General features: G+C 44.1%; 1 protein-coding gene across 1 annotated transcript; it reads right to left on the minus strand.

Moving 5' to 3' along the window:
• Nucleotides 1-605: 605 nt before the first annotated feature.
• LOC125005787 (mothers against decapentaplegic homolog 6-like) lies at nt 606-18458 on the minus strand. Its single transcript, XM_047581356.1, has 4 exons — nt 17014-18458; nt 15363-15416; nt 14884-14961; nt 606-1618 (listed from the first exon to the last, which is right to left on the minus strand). The coding sequence occupies exons 1-4, from the start codon at nt 17753-17755 to the stop codon at nt 963-965; spliced, it is 1530 nt and encodes a 509-aa protein (XP_047437312.1). The 5' UTR covers nt 17756-18458; the 3' UTR covers nt 606-962.
• Nucleotides 18459-20664: the final 2206 nt, after the last annotated feature.

Consider the following 20664-nt stretch of genomic DNA (forward strand, 5'->3'; position numbering starts at 1 on the left):
CTTGTGCACACTTGTACTGAAACTGCGAGGCCAATAGATGCAGAGGGACATAACAATATGTTTGTAGCCATTATATCCTCAAACTAAGGTGTAGAGCTGAACCTAGCTATAATTACTAAATGCATTAACTAACGACACCTTTTATAGGTCACATGTGGAGAAAGATCAAGACAAAGGTTACAGGAGTTATTATTGCCCCTAATTATACGACGTGGCCACGATCACATGACTGAGATGCAGTGGAAAGCACCAAAATAGCTTAAAAAATATTAAAATATTTAAAACAAATTGAAGAATGTTTGTGAATTGTGTCATTTAACGTAATGCAAAAGTGTGAACGCTGCTTTGCCGTCGTTTCAGAGCGTGTTTTCCAAACAGCTTCCAGACACGCTCCTCAGAATTCATTTACAGTAGAGGCTGCATGTGACTCTATCTCCTATCTCCTACAGACAGGGGGGTGGTTAGATTAGCTTAGCATTAAGCCTGAGAGGATGAGGAAAACAGCTATCCTGGTTCTGTCCAACAGCATTAAAAATAAATCAACGTCATGTCGTAGAAAACCCAACCCCCAGCTCACATAACAGTCAAGACCACCACAAAAAGCCTTCATTTAATACAAATAGTTTATTGACAATGTGTGTGGCATACTGTCTGAAGGAATTGCTAAATCTTGAGAACATAAACCAGCGTTGTCCTTTTTTTTTTCTTTTTTTTTTTTACACTTTGTTTGCAAAATGAGAATCTGTAATGCATATATAGAATCAAAAGTGCTTATTCTTGTTCCTTTTTATTTTGTCCATATACACATTACACTATACATAAATAATTGCATCGTAAAAATGACTCAAGTATTTACATGTATAATATATTTTATATAATATATAAATTTTATATTAAATCTAGGTAGATTACAATTCGGATACTGGGTCAGGACACCTCCTGTCAGTCTGTGAGTTTGTGTGCTATCTGTGGTTGTTGAGTAGCACCTCCAGCCAGCAGGGACAGGAGGTGATGAACTGTCTGGAGTAGCAGGGGCCCCAACCTTTAGCAAAACTGATGCGAACACTGTGGGGGTCCCAGGGCCCCTCCTGGCTCTCAGGCTTCAGTCCTTGCTCCGCCATCCAGCTGGAGCACTCGTAATCGAACACCTTGAGGGAGAAACCCGGCATCACCCTCTTCACCCTCAGCCCTCGAGCACTGGGCGGGTCCAGAGTGGGTGAGTGGACAAACACCGGGTGCTGGCTGCGATTGTACACCCACACTCCGTCCGGCTCACGGCTCAGCACGATGCCGAAACCTATTTTACTGCGTATCTGTTGTATACTGCTGCTGCTGCTGCTGCTGCTGCTGCCGCTGCTGTTTCCTCCATGGCTGTGACGTCCATGAAGACCGGATGTGCTGTGGCCGCCGGGGTCCTCGCGGCGGCTGTGGTAGGCGTTGGCGTGGAGCTGGCCGAGGCAGAGGCCGGTGCCCTGAGGTAGGTCATAGAAAATGCTGAGCGAGGGCTCGTAGGCTGGATAGAGGCGACCCATGCGTGTGCGCTGCTCCCAGTAGGCGACGCTGCACCAGTGAGAGCGATGTCCGCCAGAGGCCGTGGAGCCGATGGAGGTACCAGTGTCTGAAAGATAAAAAAAAAGAAAAAGGAGTTAATATTTGCACTGGTAAGTGAGATGACTTTATTTACATCGGTGACTATTTGCGACGTTGAGGAGGACGTTCTTATAAATGCATGAGCTGAACGTTTAGACTCCAAAGTTCATCATTATCCTCACCAACCATATTAAAACCATAATAATATGCCACTTCTAAATTCATTTTCATTGATATCAAATGCTAGTGGGCTTCATTCCGGGTGCACGATACGATATTCAGGTTTTGTGCATTTCTAGGAGTAATAGAAACACAGCAACCGTTACTATACTGATGCTCATTGACTCCCAGTCAAACTCAGCAGGCAGCGTATGTAGTTTATGCAATTCAGAAGGCAAATCTGTTCTATGTGCTCACCATGTCCCTCTGTCTTTATATATACGCTACATCAAGTTCGCCACGGTAACTTTTAATAAGTGACTCTTATTTTAAGCATGGACTCCATTCTTGTTTCTACTCCTCAGCCCTTAGTCGCCACAATACATGTGCATTCCTCAGAACAATTAAATAACTAAGCAGCAGGTGATCAACATTCATGTAAAAATAAAACCCCCACAGCAAATGAGGGACAAAATAAAAGACAAAACCTTTATAATTAATATGGTTCAGAGTCAGGTTTAGTACCGGGAGCTATCGGGGAAAAAGTCCCTCTTTGGTTTTACCTACACAGGCGGTTTACAGTGCTGTAAGAAGTTATACCTGTGCACACAGAGTTGTTTCAAACTGTCACGTCGGAGTTGGAGCTTATTAATATTGAACAAAAGTTATGTTTTTACTGAAATCACTGCAACACACAAAAAGATGTAGATGTGTAGATGTCAGAGTAGACAGTGTGTAGGAGACAGAAGAAGAACTGAGGAGGTCCATACCAGGCTTTAACCATACCTGCATCTTAACCAACGGCGTAGATCCGACATAAATTTAGCTTAAGAATCTCCCACAAATGTCCAATTAGGTGGGCAATAAACTGATTCAAACACCTTTTATCCTTATGCAATATTATCCGAATTAATAAATGACCCTCCATAACAAATGGTCTTTCCTGTGGATGTTTTTGACGACTGCTCCACGATATGTGATCCAAACACAAACTCATTAATCTCTTCAGTAATGTTACACACGGAGGTATTTTCTTCCGCTCATTCATGTTTTTTTTTTTTTTTCCCCCCTTTAATTTGTCACCAGTCATATTTTGAGAAGCGGGCTACAACTGTCAACGCCAATCACCCCACTTCCTCCTCTGACATCCCTCACCATCACCCTCTACAGCTCTCCTTCAGGTCTGGAGTTAAAGACGAGGTTTAGAGCGGCGGAGAAGGGAGTCGGGTGGGGTGGGTTGGGGTGGGGGGGCGGAAAGCATTCAGCTCTCTGTCAACCTAGCGCAAGCCCGTGAACCCTTGACCCCCCAGCCCTCATGCTATCAGCTCACATTAACTCCCACACAGAGTGATGCCATTATTTTGCTCCAGAGACTCTATTGACACAGAGGATTTAAAGACCCATGTGCCTGTGGCCCCATTCCTTTCATATTCCAGCCAACACCCCCTCTCCTTTCCACCAGGGGCCAGAATGGTGGCGGGCCCTTCGTCCCGTTTAACAAGCTGCTTTTGGGTGAAACCAGGACCGAGATTAGGGCTAGGTGTGTCGTGTTTACACAGCGGCCATTTTCATTTGAGGGGGGGACGGAGTCTATCTCGGGGTCGCGGGGAGGAGGAGATACGTGCGAGTGTTTGTACACAAATACACACAACGTACGACATACGAGACAGGGCCTCACGCTCGCACACGCACCCACACAGACCGATTCCTCGGTATGACTACAACACACATACACTCACACACGAAATTGCACTTCTCATCTGAGGCCCACGTGTGTCATTAGTGAATTCCAGGCTGGCAACTCCTGCGGTCTGGAGTTTTTACAGCTCTCCAATAAGAGCTAGCAGGATCTCTTTCTTTCTCCCACTCTGTCTCTCTTTCTGACTCTCTCCGTCACACACACAAACACAAACACACACTTTTTACAAGCCACGCTCTTCCCTGTAATAAGGCAACACAAACATGTCTGGGGAAACACGGGGAGACTTTATGAGCTCACGATCAAATTAATTCTCAAAGAGGGAAAAAAAAAAAAAAGGGACTTTTCAAGTTCAAGCGGCATGGTTTAATTTCATCGTTCATCGCGTAATGAATGACGTAACAAATGATATAGTATTAAATCCTGGCTTTTAAGAGTCTAATGTGTTAACAATTCGTATCACGAGGCAGGAAGGAAGAATCTTTTTAACCTTTTCTTGATATCCTTTTAGCAAGAGTGCTCCTTTGTTTATTTATTTGTTTTTAATATTTCTGATTTCAGCGACACCAAAAAAACAAAACAAAAAAGATGAATAAATCTCACATTAAGCACAAAAAGTCTTATGGCTGATTTTTTCCCCCCTCTCTCTGCGCAAACTGACTGATGTGCTGTGAAGTTCAAAACTCTCAATCATGATTTCCACCCGTGTTTGACAGTCCAAGTGGAACGGCAAGTCATGCTTAATGTTTCTGGCGCAGTCCTTAGTGTCATCACGCTCAGCCTGGCTATCATCCAACTGAAGGTATAACAGGCTTGTGTGAGAAAGATGGAGGGAGGGAGGGAGGGAGGGAGGAGGAGGACGAGGAGGGGGAGGAGGCAGGGCGACTTCTTCAATGGAATTTCTAAAGAGGGGTTCAGACTAGAGGTTATCGGCGTGTTTACGTTCCAGTGGAGGAAGTTGAAAAAGCTGCGTGTGTGTGTGTTTGTGAATCTGAATGTGCATGCCTGCATCTGTACGTGAGGACTGGCAGCAATTACAACAGTCCTGCAAGCATTTAAGCCGACCACCATTTAACAGCTCTGTTTACCAATTAGATAAGTAGCCTTTGTTATTTCATTTCAAAATCACTGTCTCTTAGTGCCAATCTCGCCGACGCTCCCCCTAAACTTCACAGCTGTTTTCTTGTTTGTTGGGCCTGAACAAAGGTGGGAAGATAAGATAGATATAGAATAAATCTTTTGCTGTAATTACGTCACAGCTATCTGCAACCTGAACGTATGGAGTGGTTAAAAAAAGAAAGCAGTAGCAATCAGAGTTCAAGGGTCAGGCGGTCGGTTTCCTGCCGGCTCCGCGCTGACTGCTGAACCTGGACTTCAAACAGCGACACCTCATCTTTGCTCTTTAGCTTTTCCTCATCTTTACCCTCTTGCAGTCACGGCCGGATACCAAAGAAAAGGTTTCCCGTTTGAGCCATTTTTAAACACCTGATAGATCTGTATCTTGTCCACTTTTGTTACTATTATCCAGTTAAGAGGATAAAAGATTAAATGAAGCAGAACAAGCTGCCACAAACCTAAAACTTAACGTCCCCATATGAGGACGTAGGGACCCAGGGGATTAATGTGTGTGTACGTTTTTGTATTTGTGATGACTGGGGTTGGGGATTAATGAGCTCTGCTTCTTCCATCCTCATTTCAAACCGAGGTGGTTGTCTTGTTAGTTGTTTGTGTTGAAACGTCCACATTATGCCCTTGTCTGATTGGTTTGAAATAAACTACAACTTTACTTGACTGAGAGTAGCTTTGTACATATTAAACAAAAACTGTAAAATGTTAATTATTGAGCTGTAGATGTGCTTGTAGGTAGATGATTACCTTTGGAAAGAGCCAGTCTAACTGTTTCCTATTTTTTTTTCTTTTTTACAGCCTTGATGTAAAGCTAAGCTAACCAGCTGCAGCTTCATATAAAACGAACAAGGAGGAAAGTGACACTGATCTTAATCGTCCCGATTCTCACCTGAATAAAGATCCCATTTCCCTTAAACTAGCTGCTCTTCCCCCCGTCTTTCCAGTCCAAGCAGCGCTAACCTTAACCTGCATGGAAACCAATAACGCTGGAGAGGAAAAGAGGGGAAGTAGAGGGGTAGGAGCTGGGTGAAAGAGGGAGCGGGAGAATGAGAGGGAGAGGGAACCTGCCAAGCATAACCAGCATCCACGGAAAAAATGAAGAGAGAGAAAGGGACTGTGAGAAAGAGAGGGAGGGAGGGAGACCCTCGTCTTTCATCCAGTGCCAAGGATTAGATTCCCCTCCAGTTATTAGACTCTTCCACTGTGCTGAAAGAAGTGGGTGGGTTGGGGAGTGGGGAGGAGGAGGCGGGGTGGGAGGGTGAGGGGGACAGAGGGACGAGAGGGGAGGATAGAATTTGGCTACTGACCATTGTCGCTTTGCTCTAAGATGCTTTGTTTTGATTCAACTTCCTCACATTTCCTGCCGTAACCCCGACCAGAAAAGTAGGAATGAAATCAAACAAGGAAGAAAAAAAGAAAAAAAAGGAAAAAAAAAAGAAACACCCCTTCCTGCCTACAAATGGTAGATTCTATGTTGTTTGAGACGACTATCATTACAGGGCAACTTCAATCCAGCAAGCCACATTTAAGCTGGCGTCTCGACTATCTCTGCCATCAGTGGGCTGCCTTATCGCCAGACATGGCCTTTACAGTCCAACACAACGGGGCCCTCGCTCGCTCGCTCGCAAGCACACACACATTGTTGCACACGCATGCACGCACCTTGCCTCTTTTTCCCATTGTAATGCGGATCTTGTGAGGGAGCAGTGTGCGACTGGAGATGTTTTGCGTTCAATAACGCGAGAAAAATACAAATCTCCACCGGCCGGCCGGACGTGTCCCTTGAACCTGCGGGGCAGCTGAGCCACGGGAAAGTTATTGTGTGTCCCGCGAAGATGTGTTTAGAGGCGGTTTAGAAAGGTCCCCCGAAAGGAAGAGAGAAAGTAACCAGTTTCCTGCATTTCTGCTGCTACTCCAAGTGCAAGTGCCAAACAACCCGAGCCAAGGAATGTCTCGGTTTTTTTAATTTATCATTACATCCTGGACGTCTGCTGCTCGTCACGACTCGTATCAAACGCATATAGAGGAACAGACAGAGGTCGTCAATGTAATCCTGTTTACATTCGGCCTTATCATTCGTTACAGTGAGTGGTGAAAATAATCACATCAAAGTGAAAGTGTGCACTGGAAACAGCTTTTCTGAATGTGTTTTTTTTTTTTTTTTGTAACACACTGGCACGCTGACTGTGTGTACAGTCGGACAATTGGCTTGTGACATCAAACGTAGGTTTCTTCTTGACTAAATTTAGAAAATAGACAAAAGAGATGGAGAGTGACTGGAGCTGAGGAAGGCAGGGGACACTTAACATAGAAAGCTAATAACCTGTGAAAGCACCCACCTGTCATTTAAAGCGGCGGCACCCTTATTAAATGCATAACCTTAGCCTTGATATAATTTACAAATTTACAAGGATGCACTATTTTACTGCGATGATGAGTAAATATTGTAGAATAATCCCGCACTAGTAGTAAAACGGGTTTGCATTGCTCCGTGTTGGCACTGCCTGCTGGTGTGCAAATCCGGGGACATTTACAGCTCAGAGATAAAAAAAATTAAACAAACAAGTAAATTAAATGTTATCAAGATGAAATAAAGAAACAGAGACAAACACTGTTTCATTTATTTATTCATACATATTTAAACTGCTATGTCTGTAATGTCAATAGCAGCGACACTGACTAGCGTAATAATTGTAGTCTGCGTGCAACATTTTTTTTTCTCATTCATAAAAAACTAAAACTGGTGACACTTTCAGGGACAGCTAAAGCCGGGGGACAGGTCATCCAAATCCCCAGAAATTGGGGACGTCTGGTCTAGCCATTTCATTTTTTGGACTTTTCAATCTTCACCACGCCTCGCAGTGACACGTCACGTTCAGAAGCGCTACACTGAAAATGGTCCAGATTCATATCCAAATCCAAATTCATATCATAACAGAAAACAATACCGGTATTCGGTATGAATCGATATCCCGCTCAGCCCTAAGCCTGGCTGTAAACTTATTTCTGTTTGGTAGCGAGGACGTCTATGGGGATTGACTCGCTCTTAAAGCTAGCCTAAAATGGACATTTGAGGAACTGCATTTTTAATCCCTGGAGGCTGCACCATCACAGCAACTTAACTACATTTCTTATGCTGTCTGTATAACAGGTACAGCTTCCATACCTGTAACCCTGTATGTACCTACAGAGGCGCTACTGGAGGCAACATGACACTAAAACAAAGGGGAGATGAAAAGTCCTTTATAAAGATATTGCAGCCGGACTTAAGTCGTGCACAAGAAAGATGATTTAGGTCTGAACAGGGAGACAAAAGCAGACTCTGAGCAGCAGAGCGCTCCGTAGTTGACAAGTCTCCCCTCCCAACACATTCCTGGACAGGCCCTCTTCCTCAACACTTCCTCCCCCCGCTCAGCCAGTCACAGGGGTCAAGTTGACAAGTCTCTCATTGAGCCTCACGTGGTCCGCCACTATATGGCCTTCACTCCTCACAACATAATTACACACATTTATTGGTGGAGTAGATCCATTTGTTCCACCATGGAGAGGGAGTTATGAAATTCCTTCTTCAACTTAATTTGGGAGAATTATCTGAATGCGAGGCTCCAGGGCCGGCAGAAAAACACAATGCACAATCACACATAACTCACACGGTAAGGAGGCGACAAGAGGGCCGTGAAACCTGTGATGATTCAGTCTCGAAAAGATTTATGTCAGATTTGCGTAAATTTGAAAATAAAGCAACACAAACTGACACAAACAAAGGTACAAAGTGAGATAATGAAGATTAAACGCAGCCGATGTGGTTTTTCAATGCCTGAGCGCATTTGTTCTCTCCAACAACAAGCAGCAGCATGTTCAGAAATTAATATAAACTAATGAAATGAACTGCTTTAACCAAGCAGTCAGAGCTCGCAGAGCAGGCGACAGTTTCTTACATTTCCTAGAGTCAGAGCCTGTCGACATCTGCAAAGAATCTTTAGGTTCAGCAGCATGGCAGGATTCCATTAAAAGCCAAATTGCGAGTTGGCAAAAACTCTGAGGGAACAACGGAAAGCCACAGCCAGTCCTGTAATTTAAACCTTATTTTAAATTGTGATTGCCTGACAACATGGTCTAAAAGAGAAGGAGCAAGAATACCAGTTACAAAGACAGAAATAAGGAAGACAAGAGAAAGAAAAGAGAGCAAGAGGTTGATACTTTTTACCCTCTGAATATAAGCGAGTAAAGCAGGCGCAGAAGATCCAACAGCAGCGCTGAAAGTCAACCTTAACTTCATTTCCAAATGCATGAAGTCGCCCGACGATTGATTTCCTTTTTTACAAGCTGTAAATGACTGAGATGTGCTTCCGCAAGTCTATAAACACATTTGCATATGGCTGCATTATAGTGTAGACATTGTTAACACAGATAATGAGGCGGTGTCACATCTGCAGAATGTAGACAGAATGTATAAAGAACCACCATCAAGCATAGAAACATCTATTGAAGAAACAAAAAGTAAAAATGAAAAGGGTAATGTATATATGTCCTGTTGCTTCTTGCTTTTGGGTCCATGTTGGATGCATCATACTCTTGCTCAGACTCTCTGTTCTGAACATGGGAACCTCAATTACCCACAAGTATTTTGGGCATGCTGACTGTGGGCATCTTCACCCAAGAAGCTTTCTGCACTGTAACTGATGTTTTGGCATTAAAGCCTTGGAAGGATTCATTAGTGCAGAATTTACAGCTTTATTTCTTTATTAAATGCAGAAGATAAATACAGAAGAACACATGGTCCAACACAGCAGAATATAAATGGAATCAAAAGTTCAAAAGACTGAACACATGATGTGGCCTCTCCCGTCTTCTGCTTTCTGCCGTCGCAAAGATCAATTAACCTGCTTCTTTATGTCAGGTCTGAGCTGAACTGCGTCGTGTGACGTGAAGTTACGCGACAGTCAGCTCTGTGTTTTGTTCCATATTCTAACACGAAGAGCTTCTGTTTGCACAGCCAACGTTTTTACCTATGTCTGCATGTTTTCTTTGAAAGGCGGTTTGCGGTGCTGCTTTCATGTGCTCAACCAATCAACGCACGCTTTACGTCACTCAAGGATACTCTTGTGCTCGGAAAGCTACTTCCCTGATGCGGGGGGGGGGGGGGGGGGCCGTAAAGAAGGAGCTTTACTATGATGAAAACTATGATCGTTTTCAATTCCTGACACTGGGGAACCAAATTCTAGCAGTTATAAGAACAATGACAAAATCCCATGGTCCAAAGCACCTACTGATGAGGAAGGTCTGCACCTTTGATCTGGGAACCAAAAGTCCCAAACACAATTTTTCCCTAAATTTTCACTTTCATAACACGCATTCGCTATGTTAAGTCTGCGTGCATTTCGCGTAATTACTGTTGCAAATTGATTTTATATGAATGTTATTTTAACAACGCAGCTTCGCAATAACTGTCAAAAATCTGGAACAGGACCGAAAATCTGAAAACCAACTAAAACGCTTAATGAAAAATGTTCTCTGTGAGCTGCGTGCCGCCTCTTCAACCCTGGAGTTCTGCTCGTAGCGAAAAAAAGAACCGTGATGGAAAATATTTGAGGAAATGGCAAATGGTTAATGGGCCAGCGCTTGATGTTGAATTCCATAGTCTAATGTGTCTCAGTCAGGCATAAGAGCAAGTGTTGTACGCGTGCCAGCAAACAGGCTGGAGGTTCAGGTCACCAGGAGGATCCGTCCAGACTTAGACAGACACATTCTCACTGCGCTCCGTGAAAGGAAGGTGTTTACTTTCTGTCTTTGCATTTTTTTTTTTTTTACGGATCAACTTAAAACGGATGCAAATCAATGTTTCACCTGATTTCTGCAGAGGCATCTCGTGCAATATTCACACGAGTCAAAGCTTTACTCGAGAGCGGCAGCGCCTCGGTAGATGATTTACACAACGTTGTTCGACTTGCGCCGAGACGCGCTCGCTAACGCAGCACGGCGCACTCAAACTCTTAAAACTGTCTTCTTCCAAACGGCCAAGAATGTCGGCGCAGCCCCGTGTTCCTCAAGTATTAACGGCAATATGTTCAAACACGTATCAGATGTCACTCTCCAGAGTCAGACCCCCTCATCCCCCCACCACCACCACCACCGCCGCCCCCTCCCACTTCTTTCACTCCGAGACCCTGCTCCCCCTCACCTTCCCAATTTCCCAACATTCCTGGGCCGTGCCACATCAGTCAAAGGGCCAATTCATGGGGTTAATGCGGCAGAGAGCGCAGACGGGGCTTTGAGACAGGATGTTTGGCTGATACCTTGCTCTGCTTAAGCAAACAAGTCCCCAAAATATGATTACTGAGGGCAGAGAGGGAGCAGCCCTCTTGTCTTACTTGCATCCAGGCCACGCTAATGTCCACTAAGTATCGTGGCTTTACTTGGTTCCACATGTGCAGAAGCCAGAGTCGGATGGCAATGAGGTGAACACATTTTTGACAATAACAACAACGTCTTAAGGCAAAACGCGCAACATGTTGTTTTATTCTATTGCATTCTAGACTCACAAGCTCTTAAAATATAAATGGTGCCATATCTTAAGATAACAATGAAGCCTAAAACATTTTTCTTTGAAATACCAGTGAAAAGCAGGCTATATAATAATCAGTTCACACCAGAAACACATTGGATCTGTATCAAATTTAGTCTGTGGGGGTGTTTATGCATTTATATTCTGTGACATATACGTGTGTCTGCACCAGTTGTATTGATCATATGCTGCAAAATATCAGCATTTTACAAGCAATGACCTTTATAGTCAGAAGGGAAATGTAATGCAGTGTATAAAAGCTTCTATTAAGTGGAAACTCCAAGCAAAGGGTCATAGTGCAAAGAAACTCACATTCATACATATAATTATTGATGTCTGTTCACATGTAATTTAACCCACTAATAAATAAATGACTACTAAAACTGTAAGAGTCGCTAGAGTACAGCTAACTACACCTAAAAGAGGAATGTTTTAACATTTGTGTTCTCATACTTTAAGTCGATCTGACATGTTTTTGTTTTAATTACTTTGCTGTGAGAAGTTAGAATACAGTTTTAATATACTAACAAAGCTGACAACAGGTGATGAACAGGTCTCAGGTGTCTAATGAGCAATGCGGGACTTTGAGATGTCCGTTTTATGACGTGTCAAAAATGGGATACAATTCTGCTGCAACGATTTTAACGTTTTCGTTCAAATAAACCCTCATTCGTGCTGTAGGCTACAACTTCATGGACAAAAGGGGAACAAGAGTCAATAGGACAAACTAATCTGCAGACGAAGTGGCCTTACACTTTGGAGAAAAATACATAATATGCCAAACATGCAAATATGTAACACAATGAGAATTACTGATTTATGTTACTTAGTCACTTTCATGTGTGATCAGTATCATTTTAATGCAGCATCAGACTCGGATGGCCACATTAGCATTGAGCGTTACCATGTGGCGTGTCAGCACACACACGGGCAGCATTATAATTTGAGCATATTTGTCTGACGCTGTAATGCGCGCGCTTGTTGGTAGTTTTAGCTCGGCGGCTATAATTTTATCTCTCGCTCTAATTATGATCGTCTTTTGTCACGTCCGCTGATTCGAGATCGAGCGGGGGACTTAAGGTGCGTCCACGTGCTCGTTCCGTTGTCTGATTTCCTGAGCTCACGGCAGCAATAATGACAAAGTAACTGTGAGTTAAAAAAAATCTTAATTGCCAAATGGGGGAAACGAAAAGGACGCTGAACACAAGGTGTGTTGAAGCTCGAGGCGTTTAAACAACACGCTGGTAGCTGTTTCCAGTATTTGCATGATAAAGAAGAGCATGGTTCACTTAAATCATAAAATCATTCAAACCGACGCCACCGTATCCACCAGGCTCATCATCAAATGTGATGTTGTGTCGAACTGTCAGAGGAGAGGCAACGCAGGCTGTGCCAAACCCGGCGTTCGCTTGTACATTAACTGCAGAGTTAAAGAAGCAGCACTTTTCATCCCCTTCCAATAAATCGCGTGATTGGCGAATGTGTGCGTGAGTGTTTTCGTCCTGATAGAACCCCTATGTGAGCACTCGGAGACGATCTTATCACCGAGTCAGACAGACATTCCTCCCTGTCTCTGTCTCCCTGTCTCACACAAACACGCACGCACACACACACACAAACACACGCACTGACAATAAGCAGCTGAATGACACGTTTTGTTGGAGTCACAGAGGGACGATCCAAGTAGATATAAGCCTACTAAACTTCCAGCAGACATTTCCCTTTTCAAGGCAGGGCTGTTTGCTGCGGTTTAAAGGGAACGTTAACTGATCGAATGATAAAAGAGGCCAGGGCAAAGGTATGTATGGACCACACCCTGCTGTTCCTTTTTTTTTTTTTTTTCTTAAAGAGCATAACTGGGTTTTAAAAGAATAAAAAAAAAAAAAAAACTACGCTAAAGTGCCCGAGCCTCATGTTTAATGCTTGCATTTGTCCTAAGGAAAACATGGCAGGCTTTAAATGGTATGCCAGAGGATTACCCGCACAAAAAGAGCCATCTACACTCTTGAAAGATCTTACCAACATTAAAGCTGCAGTCTATTCTTTGATACGTGTTGAAGGAGGCACCTCGTTGGGCTGGCTTCCTGTTATTGGACCGGCCGTGGCTCAGAACGGGAGCCTCATAACCTGTCAAAGTTAACAACAAATGCTACATGCAGATTTCTTGGCCGCCTCTGTTTACCCAAGTCTCACTCCCACTTACGCTCTTGGCCCGAGCTCCGGTTCTCGGCTCCAGCGTTCTGGTGTGGGGGGCAGGGGATCAGAGACCACACACATACACACAGACGCAACGACGCACACAACACATCTCGTAAGAAAACTGATATATTTCCAGTCATTTCCACGAGCGGACGTTGAAAGGTACACTCTGTAATCCTGCGGTTTGATGCCTCAAACGTCAGGACCCTAAAACTTGACTTTTGATCAACACGGGACCGCGAGTGAAAAGACTTTAAACGGTTTTCAAACACAGCTTCCAATTACAGCACAGTTTTTTCTTATTACATCTGTGAAAATAAAGTACTTTAGGTAATTTGTTTAAACTCAGAAGCGGGATAATATTTTTTCTCAAACCTCTGAAACATGATAAGCCGTGCCTATGTACTTTAACATCTATTCTTTATATTATTAAATGGCTCACGTTTACACTAATTTCTACCCTGCGCTGGAGGTCTCAGCATGTTTTGGGAACTAACTCTATTTAGACCCTTTTTTGAATTAATAACATAAATAAATAGAAAATCAATGCATGATTCCCCATCCACATCTACTGATGGGGAGGTTGAGGCCTTATCCTCGTACATGGAAAAGATGCGTAACACATCAATAAAAAAAAATCTGCAACTTCAAAAAAAAAAAAAAACCCCGCTCTTTCTTCTGCTCTTCAGACGGATCCATGATGCCGTGACTACACTACACAGACTTCATAGGTGCCCATTCACCTTTCAACGCCGTCCACAAGTGAGCCCAGGGAGGCTTGATTGAGTGGGTTTGTGGGTTTCTTCTAACGCTACAAGGACCTCTCCACCCGACCCCAGCACGTAAACAAATAAAGCTCCAGTTTCATCATCTAGAGGGGGCTGTTTCCTGTCCAAACGCAGCCCTTCGGCACCCCCCTCCCCCCATCCCCTCCCACCTCTTTCCACATATACACACGCACACAAAACTCTACACCTCCGCCTCATCAGAGCTGCTCGGCTCCCCCGCCCCCAAAGTGCCAGCCTCTTTCCACTGCTCAATTGCAGAGAGGAATGAAGGGATTTGAGGGAAGAAAGAGGGAAAGAGGGGGGATGGGTGGCTGGAGAGGCAAAGGGGATTGGGAGTATGCACGGGGATCTTATTGCAGCTTCGTCCCAGTGAAATATTTTGCTGTGGAGAAAGCATAGACGGGGGAAAGAGAGACAGAAAGGCTACACTGCTGCGGCATCTAGATAGTGAGACCCCAGACCCCCACCGAGCCCTTCCATGCCTCTCTGACAATAGGAGCTTTATGCACCGGAGTTTACGGTTGTGTCTTAGCCGCCTTTGAAAACAGGAGCAAAGCACAACAGAACAACACCGGTAAATTTAATTTACCCTTCGCGTAAACACCGAGAGGATGCACATGTGCGTTCCCTATAACGAGCGTGTCCGGGAGGGTCTCCCCGAACTTTTTCCCCAGTATTTGCGGGGAAAGGTTCACTGTGCAGGAATGCAAATCATACATCGCAATGTCCGCGTAGCAATTATGAAAGTTACTCACCTGTGTAGTCTCTTGGCATGATGTGAGGCGGACTGGAGAGGAGGGGAGATGCAGTTTCAGTGTAAGACATTGTAGAGTCTGGTAATAGCAGAGAGAGAGCAAACGTACAGATTCAGCAGCAATTTATGGGAAAAAAGCAAACTGTTTAATAAGTTCAGCTTCTTAGTGACAGACATTTGAACTGTTGATAATACGGAAACACAAAGTTTCATACAATTCATATAAAGAAGCATCAACTGGTTTCACTACAGATATAATTGTTAGACCAGTGTAGTTTTTTTAGGGACTTTATAAGGACAGCAGTGGAGCTGGCTGCCTGTACTCATCGTTAAAAGTGAAATTTGGATCAACTATGTCACTTTCAACACAAGCAGCTTCTCTTCCCTCCACCCCCCCCAAGAGATCTGTGTTTCCAGTCAAGATGTGACGCCGACTCTGTGTCATTTACTGGTTTCTAATGCCATTTTTTCCACACTCACCCAGTGGCTTGTGTACTTCTGAACGGGACAGAGAGTATGGGGGAGGAGGTGATTCTGGAAATACAACAACAAATAAGGGTCAGTTAAAGGCTGGTTTGTACTCATCTTAAATTGTGAACAAAGAAAAAAATAGTGCAGGACTAATCGGCCCTCGCTGTAGGATCTTTAGGCGCTACATGAAACAATACTACATGTCATACACGTAAGCATTTTGCCTGAAGTCCTTACAACTTTCTGCATGTTTACAAGACACACAAATGTTTCATTTGTGTGTCAAACCAGACTGAAAACCTTTGTCTCCTGATGTCCTGAAAACACAGGACATTTTTTTAAATCATTCCAAATCAGAAATAAACTTTCACTTTACTGTTTCTATGTCAAAATGTAAGATAACAACTTTGGCCGTTCATTGAGTTCAGTTTGTAATGCTTCTGAGAGTCTCTCCTACTTATACATGAGGAACAGTTTGCACCATAAGCACCATGGCTACATACCGATAAACATTTAATTTGTATAATTCAACACGAATTAGTTAAATCCAGTCCGACCCTGCTAGTATTTCAAACCAGAAACCGAAGCCTCCTTCTTCTCTTTGATACAAAACGCTTTGACTCTTTACCTCTGGCTTGTGTTAAGATAGAGACATTTGTATTTGCACAGACTCAAAAAGATGATCTGCGGGTGAAAACACTACTGAAAACTAAGTAACGCTTCTGCTGCTTCTGCTGTTGGGATAGTCCCTTCAGTGCAAAGTGGACAAGGGTTTGTGGCTGCGGCCCCTTTAAGAGCAGAGCCAGTAATTGCTGGAGTCCTCAGTCAGTCAGATACCCAGCGAGTCAGTCTGGCGCCAGCACTATGCAAACTGTATATTATCGGCACTCCTTCACCTAAATAACAAGAGGAGGACCTCCTTGTCAGAGGAAAAAGAGCCTAAGTGCAACTTGAGAGCGACCTTCATTTGGAAGATGTGGGAAGCAGCAAAGTTTTGGGCATTTAAAAAAAACAAAAGTGTGTAATGTGTTTGGAATGTAGAGAGGCACCAGAGTTATGATTGAGGAAAAAAATAAAAGAAATCAGAGTTATGAAAAGATTATAAAACTTTAGGAGAGGCGATAAAACATGAGACAGTGTTTTTGTTGCGTGCAATCAAACGTCTGCAAACGGTGGGACGACTTTTCAGCATTATCAGCGGGCAAAAGAGATAACTCCGTGAACGCATTTTTTCGTGAATGTGACGTTTGACACATCAATCGACAATAATAACACTCTTCTTCGGCTGCAGGCCTCAGGCGAGCAAGCTGATTTATTGGAAATCCCCATTAATTTTGTGCTATCTTTTGGTTTTATGGGCCATCAATCTGTGATGCATAAAGTGTAATTAAATTCCTGACGCACTTTATTTTTATTAGATTAACTTTCTGCAAGGCCCGACGTTGGACCTTCAGTTTTTTTTAGGGACTCTAAGGGGGCCTGTAAGCATCGTGAACACACGTTTTTTTTTTCTTGCACGTTTTCGTGGATGTTAACAGAGCAGAATGAGGTGACATGTGGTGCATGTGATGTTAGATTATGGATGAGGTATCTAATGGATATAATCAGTTGCCTTTAACCCCTCGCCCCGTTCCCGCCCCTCAAATGTCGATGTCCTTACCTGGCCCACACAGACGGCTGTAGTGATATGGGTTGCAGCACACCTTTGCACTGTCCACTGCGCTAAAGCTCTGGCAGTGGCACAGCGCTTTCAGTCGGGCTGTGAGCGGCAGTTCGCTCCAGCGGAACAGCTTACACAGGAGATACTGTGGGGAGATCTGATGAGCGCAGAGCCGCAGCTCGCTGCTCGGCACCATGACGCACTCGCCGGGTATCCCTCCTTTGGTCTCCACAGCCTTTACCAAGGCATCCAGAGATCTCTCTTTAAGTCTTTTCAAAAAAGCGTGAGCGGTGCTCGCGAGTTCCTCCTCCAGACCCGCACGCCTCGGTGCACACTGACAAGGGCCACCGCCGTCTTTTCTCGGGGCCCAATACGGGCTCCGGGGTCTGAGATCCCATTCCCCAAACAAACAACACGTCACAGTCCTACTGTCGCTCTCTTGCCCTCGCCGAGAGCTCCTGTGCTCCGGGACGCACATGCCACCCCGGTCATCTTCAGGCTGCTCGTCTTCCTCCCTCTCCGTGCCCTCCGTCAGGTCTCCAGCCTCCCCCGTGAGTCCCGGAGCCGGGTCAGCGTGTGTCACCGACCGCTGCTCGTGGCTGTGGAGCTTTCCTGAGTGTCTGCCACACTGACCGTTCCGTCCTCCCTCACCTCGTCTGCTTCCATCCCGCCCGTCGCTCTCGGTGACCAGACGGCTTCTCCAGAGTCGCCGTACAAGACCTGAGCGTTTCGACTTGAACATACGACAACCTAGACAGTTTTGGATGAGTCCTGTCGGTCCCGTCCGCTCCTCGGGAGATGCCACATCGATTTACACTCGCCGCACGAGACCTGGAGTGTGTGCACGGTGCGCGCAACATGCGCAGCCGGTGTTCACCGATTCCTGGCTCCCCCGCAGCATTAGAAAGTAATACTCAGTCATGCGTCGCGTTAAACATCACTAAACGTCTGAAGAGCGAGTAGGCTACACGCAGTCACTGCTCAGTGACCTGCTGTCGCCAACTCAATTAAGCCGCAACTTTTGCCAGTCCTCTCACAATGCCTTTAACTCCCCAACACTCTGGAGACCCCGCACACAATTCACAAACCATAGTCAGACCGCCCAAGGACCAGTATCAGCTTACATTAACCAGAAGACCATCAGAATCAGGGACCCGAAAGTTCCCCAGTGTTTCTCACTGAGATTTGTGGATCCCGGGATCTTTCCTTCACCTCGAGAGAAATCCTCACAACACTGAAATCCCGGTGGTTAGTGCCGCTGCGCTGGGAGCAACTATTCCGTGTCAGCGTCCCGGGATAAAGCAAAGATGGTCGGGGACTCCAGTGCCAAACTCCAGGACGGATTCCGTGCTGAGAAGTTGTTTTAAAGAGAGCTGGAGTTGCTCCACTCTCCACTCCCCTGCAAGTCCTTTTCGCACACACACGTACACTTGCAAACACTCACACACGCTCCTGCACACAGTGGCGTCAAGCCACACGGGACTGCGCCAGGGTGACGAAGCGGTGATTTTCAAAATAAAAGCCTAAGATCATTTCTAGCATTTCTAGCAACTGTTAAAACTGAAGGAATACGTGTGCGTTAGAGACTGAAGAAGGTATAAATGATGGTTTATTTTTTCATCTAAAACCTTTCAATGTTTCAAAGGTACTGATGCTTAGGACGCACAGCATGTGAAACTGTAATATACACAGGAGAAAGAAGCAAGTTTAAGAGTCTGTTATCTTTAAAAACTTGTATATTTCATGTAATTCCTTACCACCTCATTCATATTCTTACTATACTTTGAAGATTATTTTATTTTATTTTGATTCTTATTTCTATGTCTGGTTTCTTATCTTGGGAATCTTGGACAAAACAATTTCTGTGTGGGGATCAATAAAGTGATCTTGAATCTTGAAGCTATAAATGCTATGGCTTTATTTCTACAATTAAGTGGAAAGTTTCTTGGAAAGAAAACGTGTCCTTTTTTTATTAACAATATTCTACTAATAAGAACATTTTCACTCTTTGAAAGTATAATTTATTTTACATCCAAATATATATTTAGCATTGAGTTAATATGATGAATTATAACTTGGATGAGGATTTGACCCAGGAAGGGCATAATGCACCTTGTATTTTGCAGTTTAATAATTTTATTTTAACTTAAATGAGTCTTTTAATTTACTTGAACTGTGGCTTTTACTTATTTTTGCTAATTCTGCAAAAATCTCTGAGAAACTGCAATTTTATTCTGCATGGATTACAGTTGTGTATATATATATGTCAAAATGACAGTAAAACTGGATTTGGAACTTTATTGAAACTTGATTTGTTCCATGTTTCACTGCTGATCTTAAACAAGTGGCCTGTAAACAACAAAATAAATATCTCATCCGTAAAAAATGCATCTGTCCAACTAAATAGCAGCAACAGAGGCTCGTGGGGGGGGGGGGGGGGGGGGGACCACTGACAATTTTTTAACGAGTAAAGGTAACGCTTTTATTTTGAAACTGAAATGACTGGGTGTGCACTGCGTGTCTGCAAAGATTGACTCTCTCCCTCTCTCTCTGCCTCTCTCTGTCTCTCTCTCGGGGCCCCAGAGGAAAGCTCTGGAGCCATTGGTTGATTCCCGCCATCATGTGCCAGTCTAGACACTTTGGCGGCTGAGGCGCACTGATTGTTGCGCAAACACGGTTTCAAGTTTCTTAACTCTTAAAGACGCAACATCCTCCTCTGCTCGGCTCAAAGTGGAAAATGTTCTGGAGCGCGTTGAACACAATCAAAATCATATACATATAGATATGTATGTATATATGTATATGTATGTATGTATATGTGTGGATATATATAGGCCTATATAGATATAGATATATATGTGTGTGTGTGTGTGTGTGTGTGTGTGTATGTGTATGTGTGTGTGTTGTAATATATTGCCATCATATTAATTGATTTTATTCATTTTGAGCCTAATTGTTCAAGATGCTCAAGTTTTAGACACAAACGGGGACTTGAATGGTGTAAAGTTAGAGATTCCTGCTGCTGGTGAAGATTTACCATCTTTATAGTTTTATAGTTATTTTTATATAGTTTTTATATTTTTATTATCAATCTCAGTAAAAGATCATGTTCTGTTTATTGCAAATATATCTTTAGTTTTATAGAAGTGGAAGGGTATATAAAAATTATGGCACACTTTCAGGAAGGGGGTGGGGGTGGGGGGGCATAATTAAGGATATGAAGAGATCTTATTCAAGCAAGTGATGAATCAGATGAAGTGTCTAAACGCGTGGTTCAGTTCCCACCTCTCGATGCTCATTGAATGCTCCTCGGGGATGACAGTGAACCCCGAATTTCACCTTATGGCACCGGTGCAAGTTACGGTGTCCTGCGGAGCCACGACACCAGTCCACCGTCCATCTCTGTGTGCCAGCGTGACTGCCTCCGCGGCTCTCGACTGGCATTTTAACAAGTTATCTGAGCGTATACGAGGAACTACTGGGCTGGCTGTGGAAGTGAGAGTCGAGTTACAATGACAGAAGGCGAGAGTTGAGGAAGACGAGGAGAGCAGTGTGTGTGTGTGTGTGTGTGTGTGTGTGTGTGGCTGCAGAGAGGTTCACTGGGCACCTGTTCAAAATGTGTGTAACTCAATCAGATGTAGAGATGCGGAG

The sequence above is a fragment of the Mugil cephalus genome, chromosome 3, assembly GCF_022458985.1.
Source record: "Mugil cephalus isolate CIBA_MC_2020 chromosome 3, CIBA_Mcephalus_1.1, whole genome shotgun sequence".
Lineage (NCBI taxonomy): Eukaryota > Metazoa > Chordata > Actinopteri > Mugiliformes > Mugilidae > Mugil > Mugil cephalus.

What these genes read in the sequence shown, in the direction of transcription:
- LOC125005787 (XM_047581356.1), bottom strand. Translation starts at nt 17,755, where the DNA reads ATGTTCAAGTCGAAACGCTCAGGTCTTGTACGGCGACTCTGGAGAAGC. An exon ending in CAGCCGTCTGTGTGGGCCAG is followed by an intron (nt 15,417 to 17,013) that starts GTAAGGACATCG and finishes TTGTATTTCCAG; the next exon opens with AATCACCTCCTCCCCCATAC. An exon ending in AGAAGTACACAAGCCACTGG is followed by an intron (nt 14,962 to 15,362) that starts GTGAGTGTGGAA and finishes TGCTATTACCAG; the next exon opens with ACTCTACAATGTCTTACACT.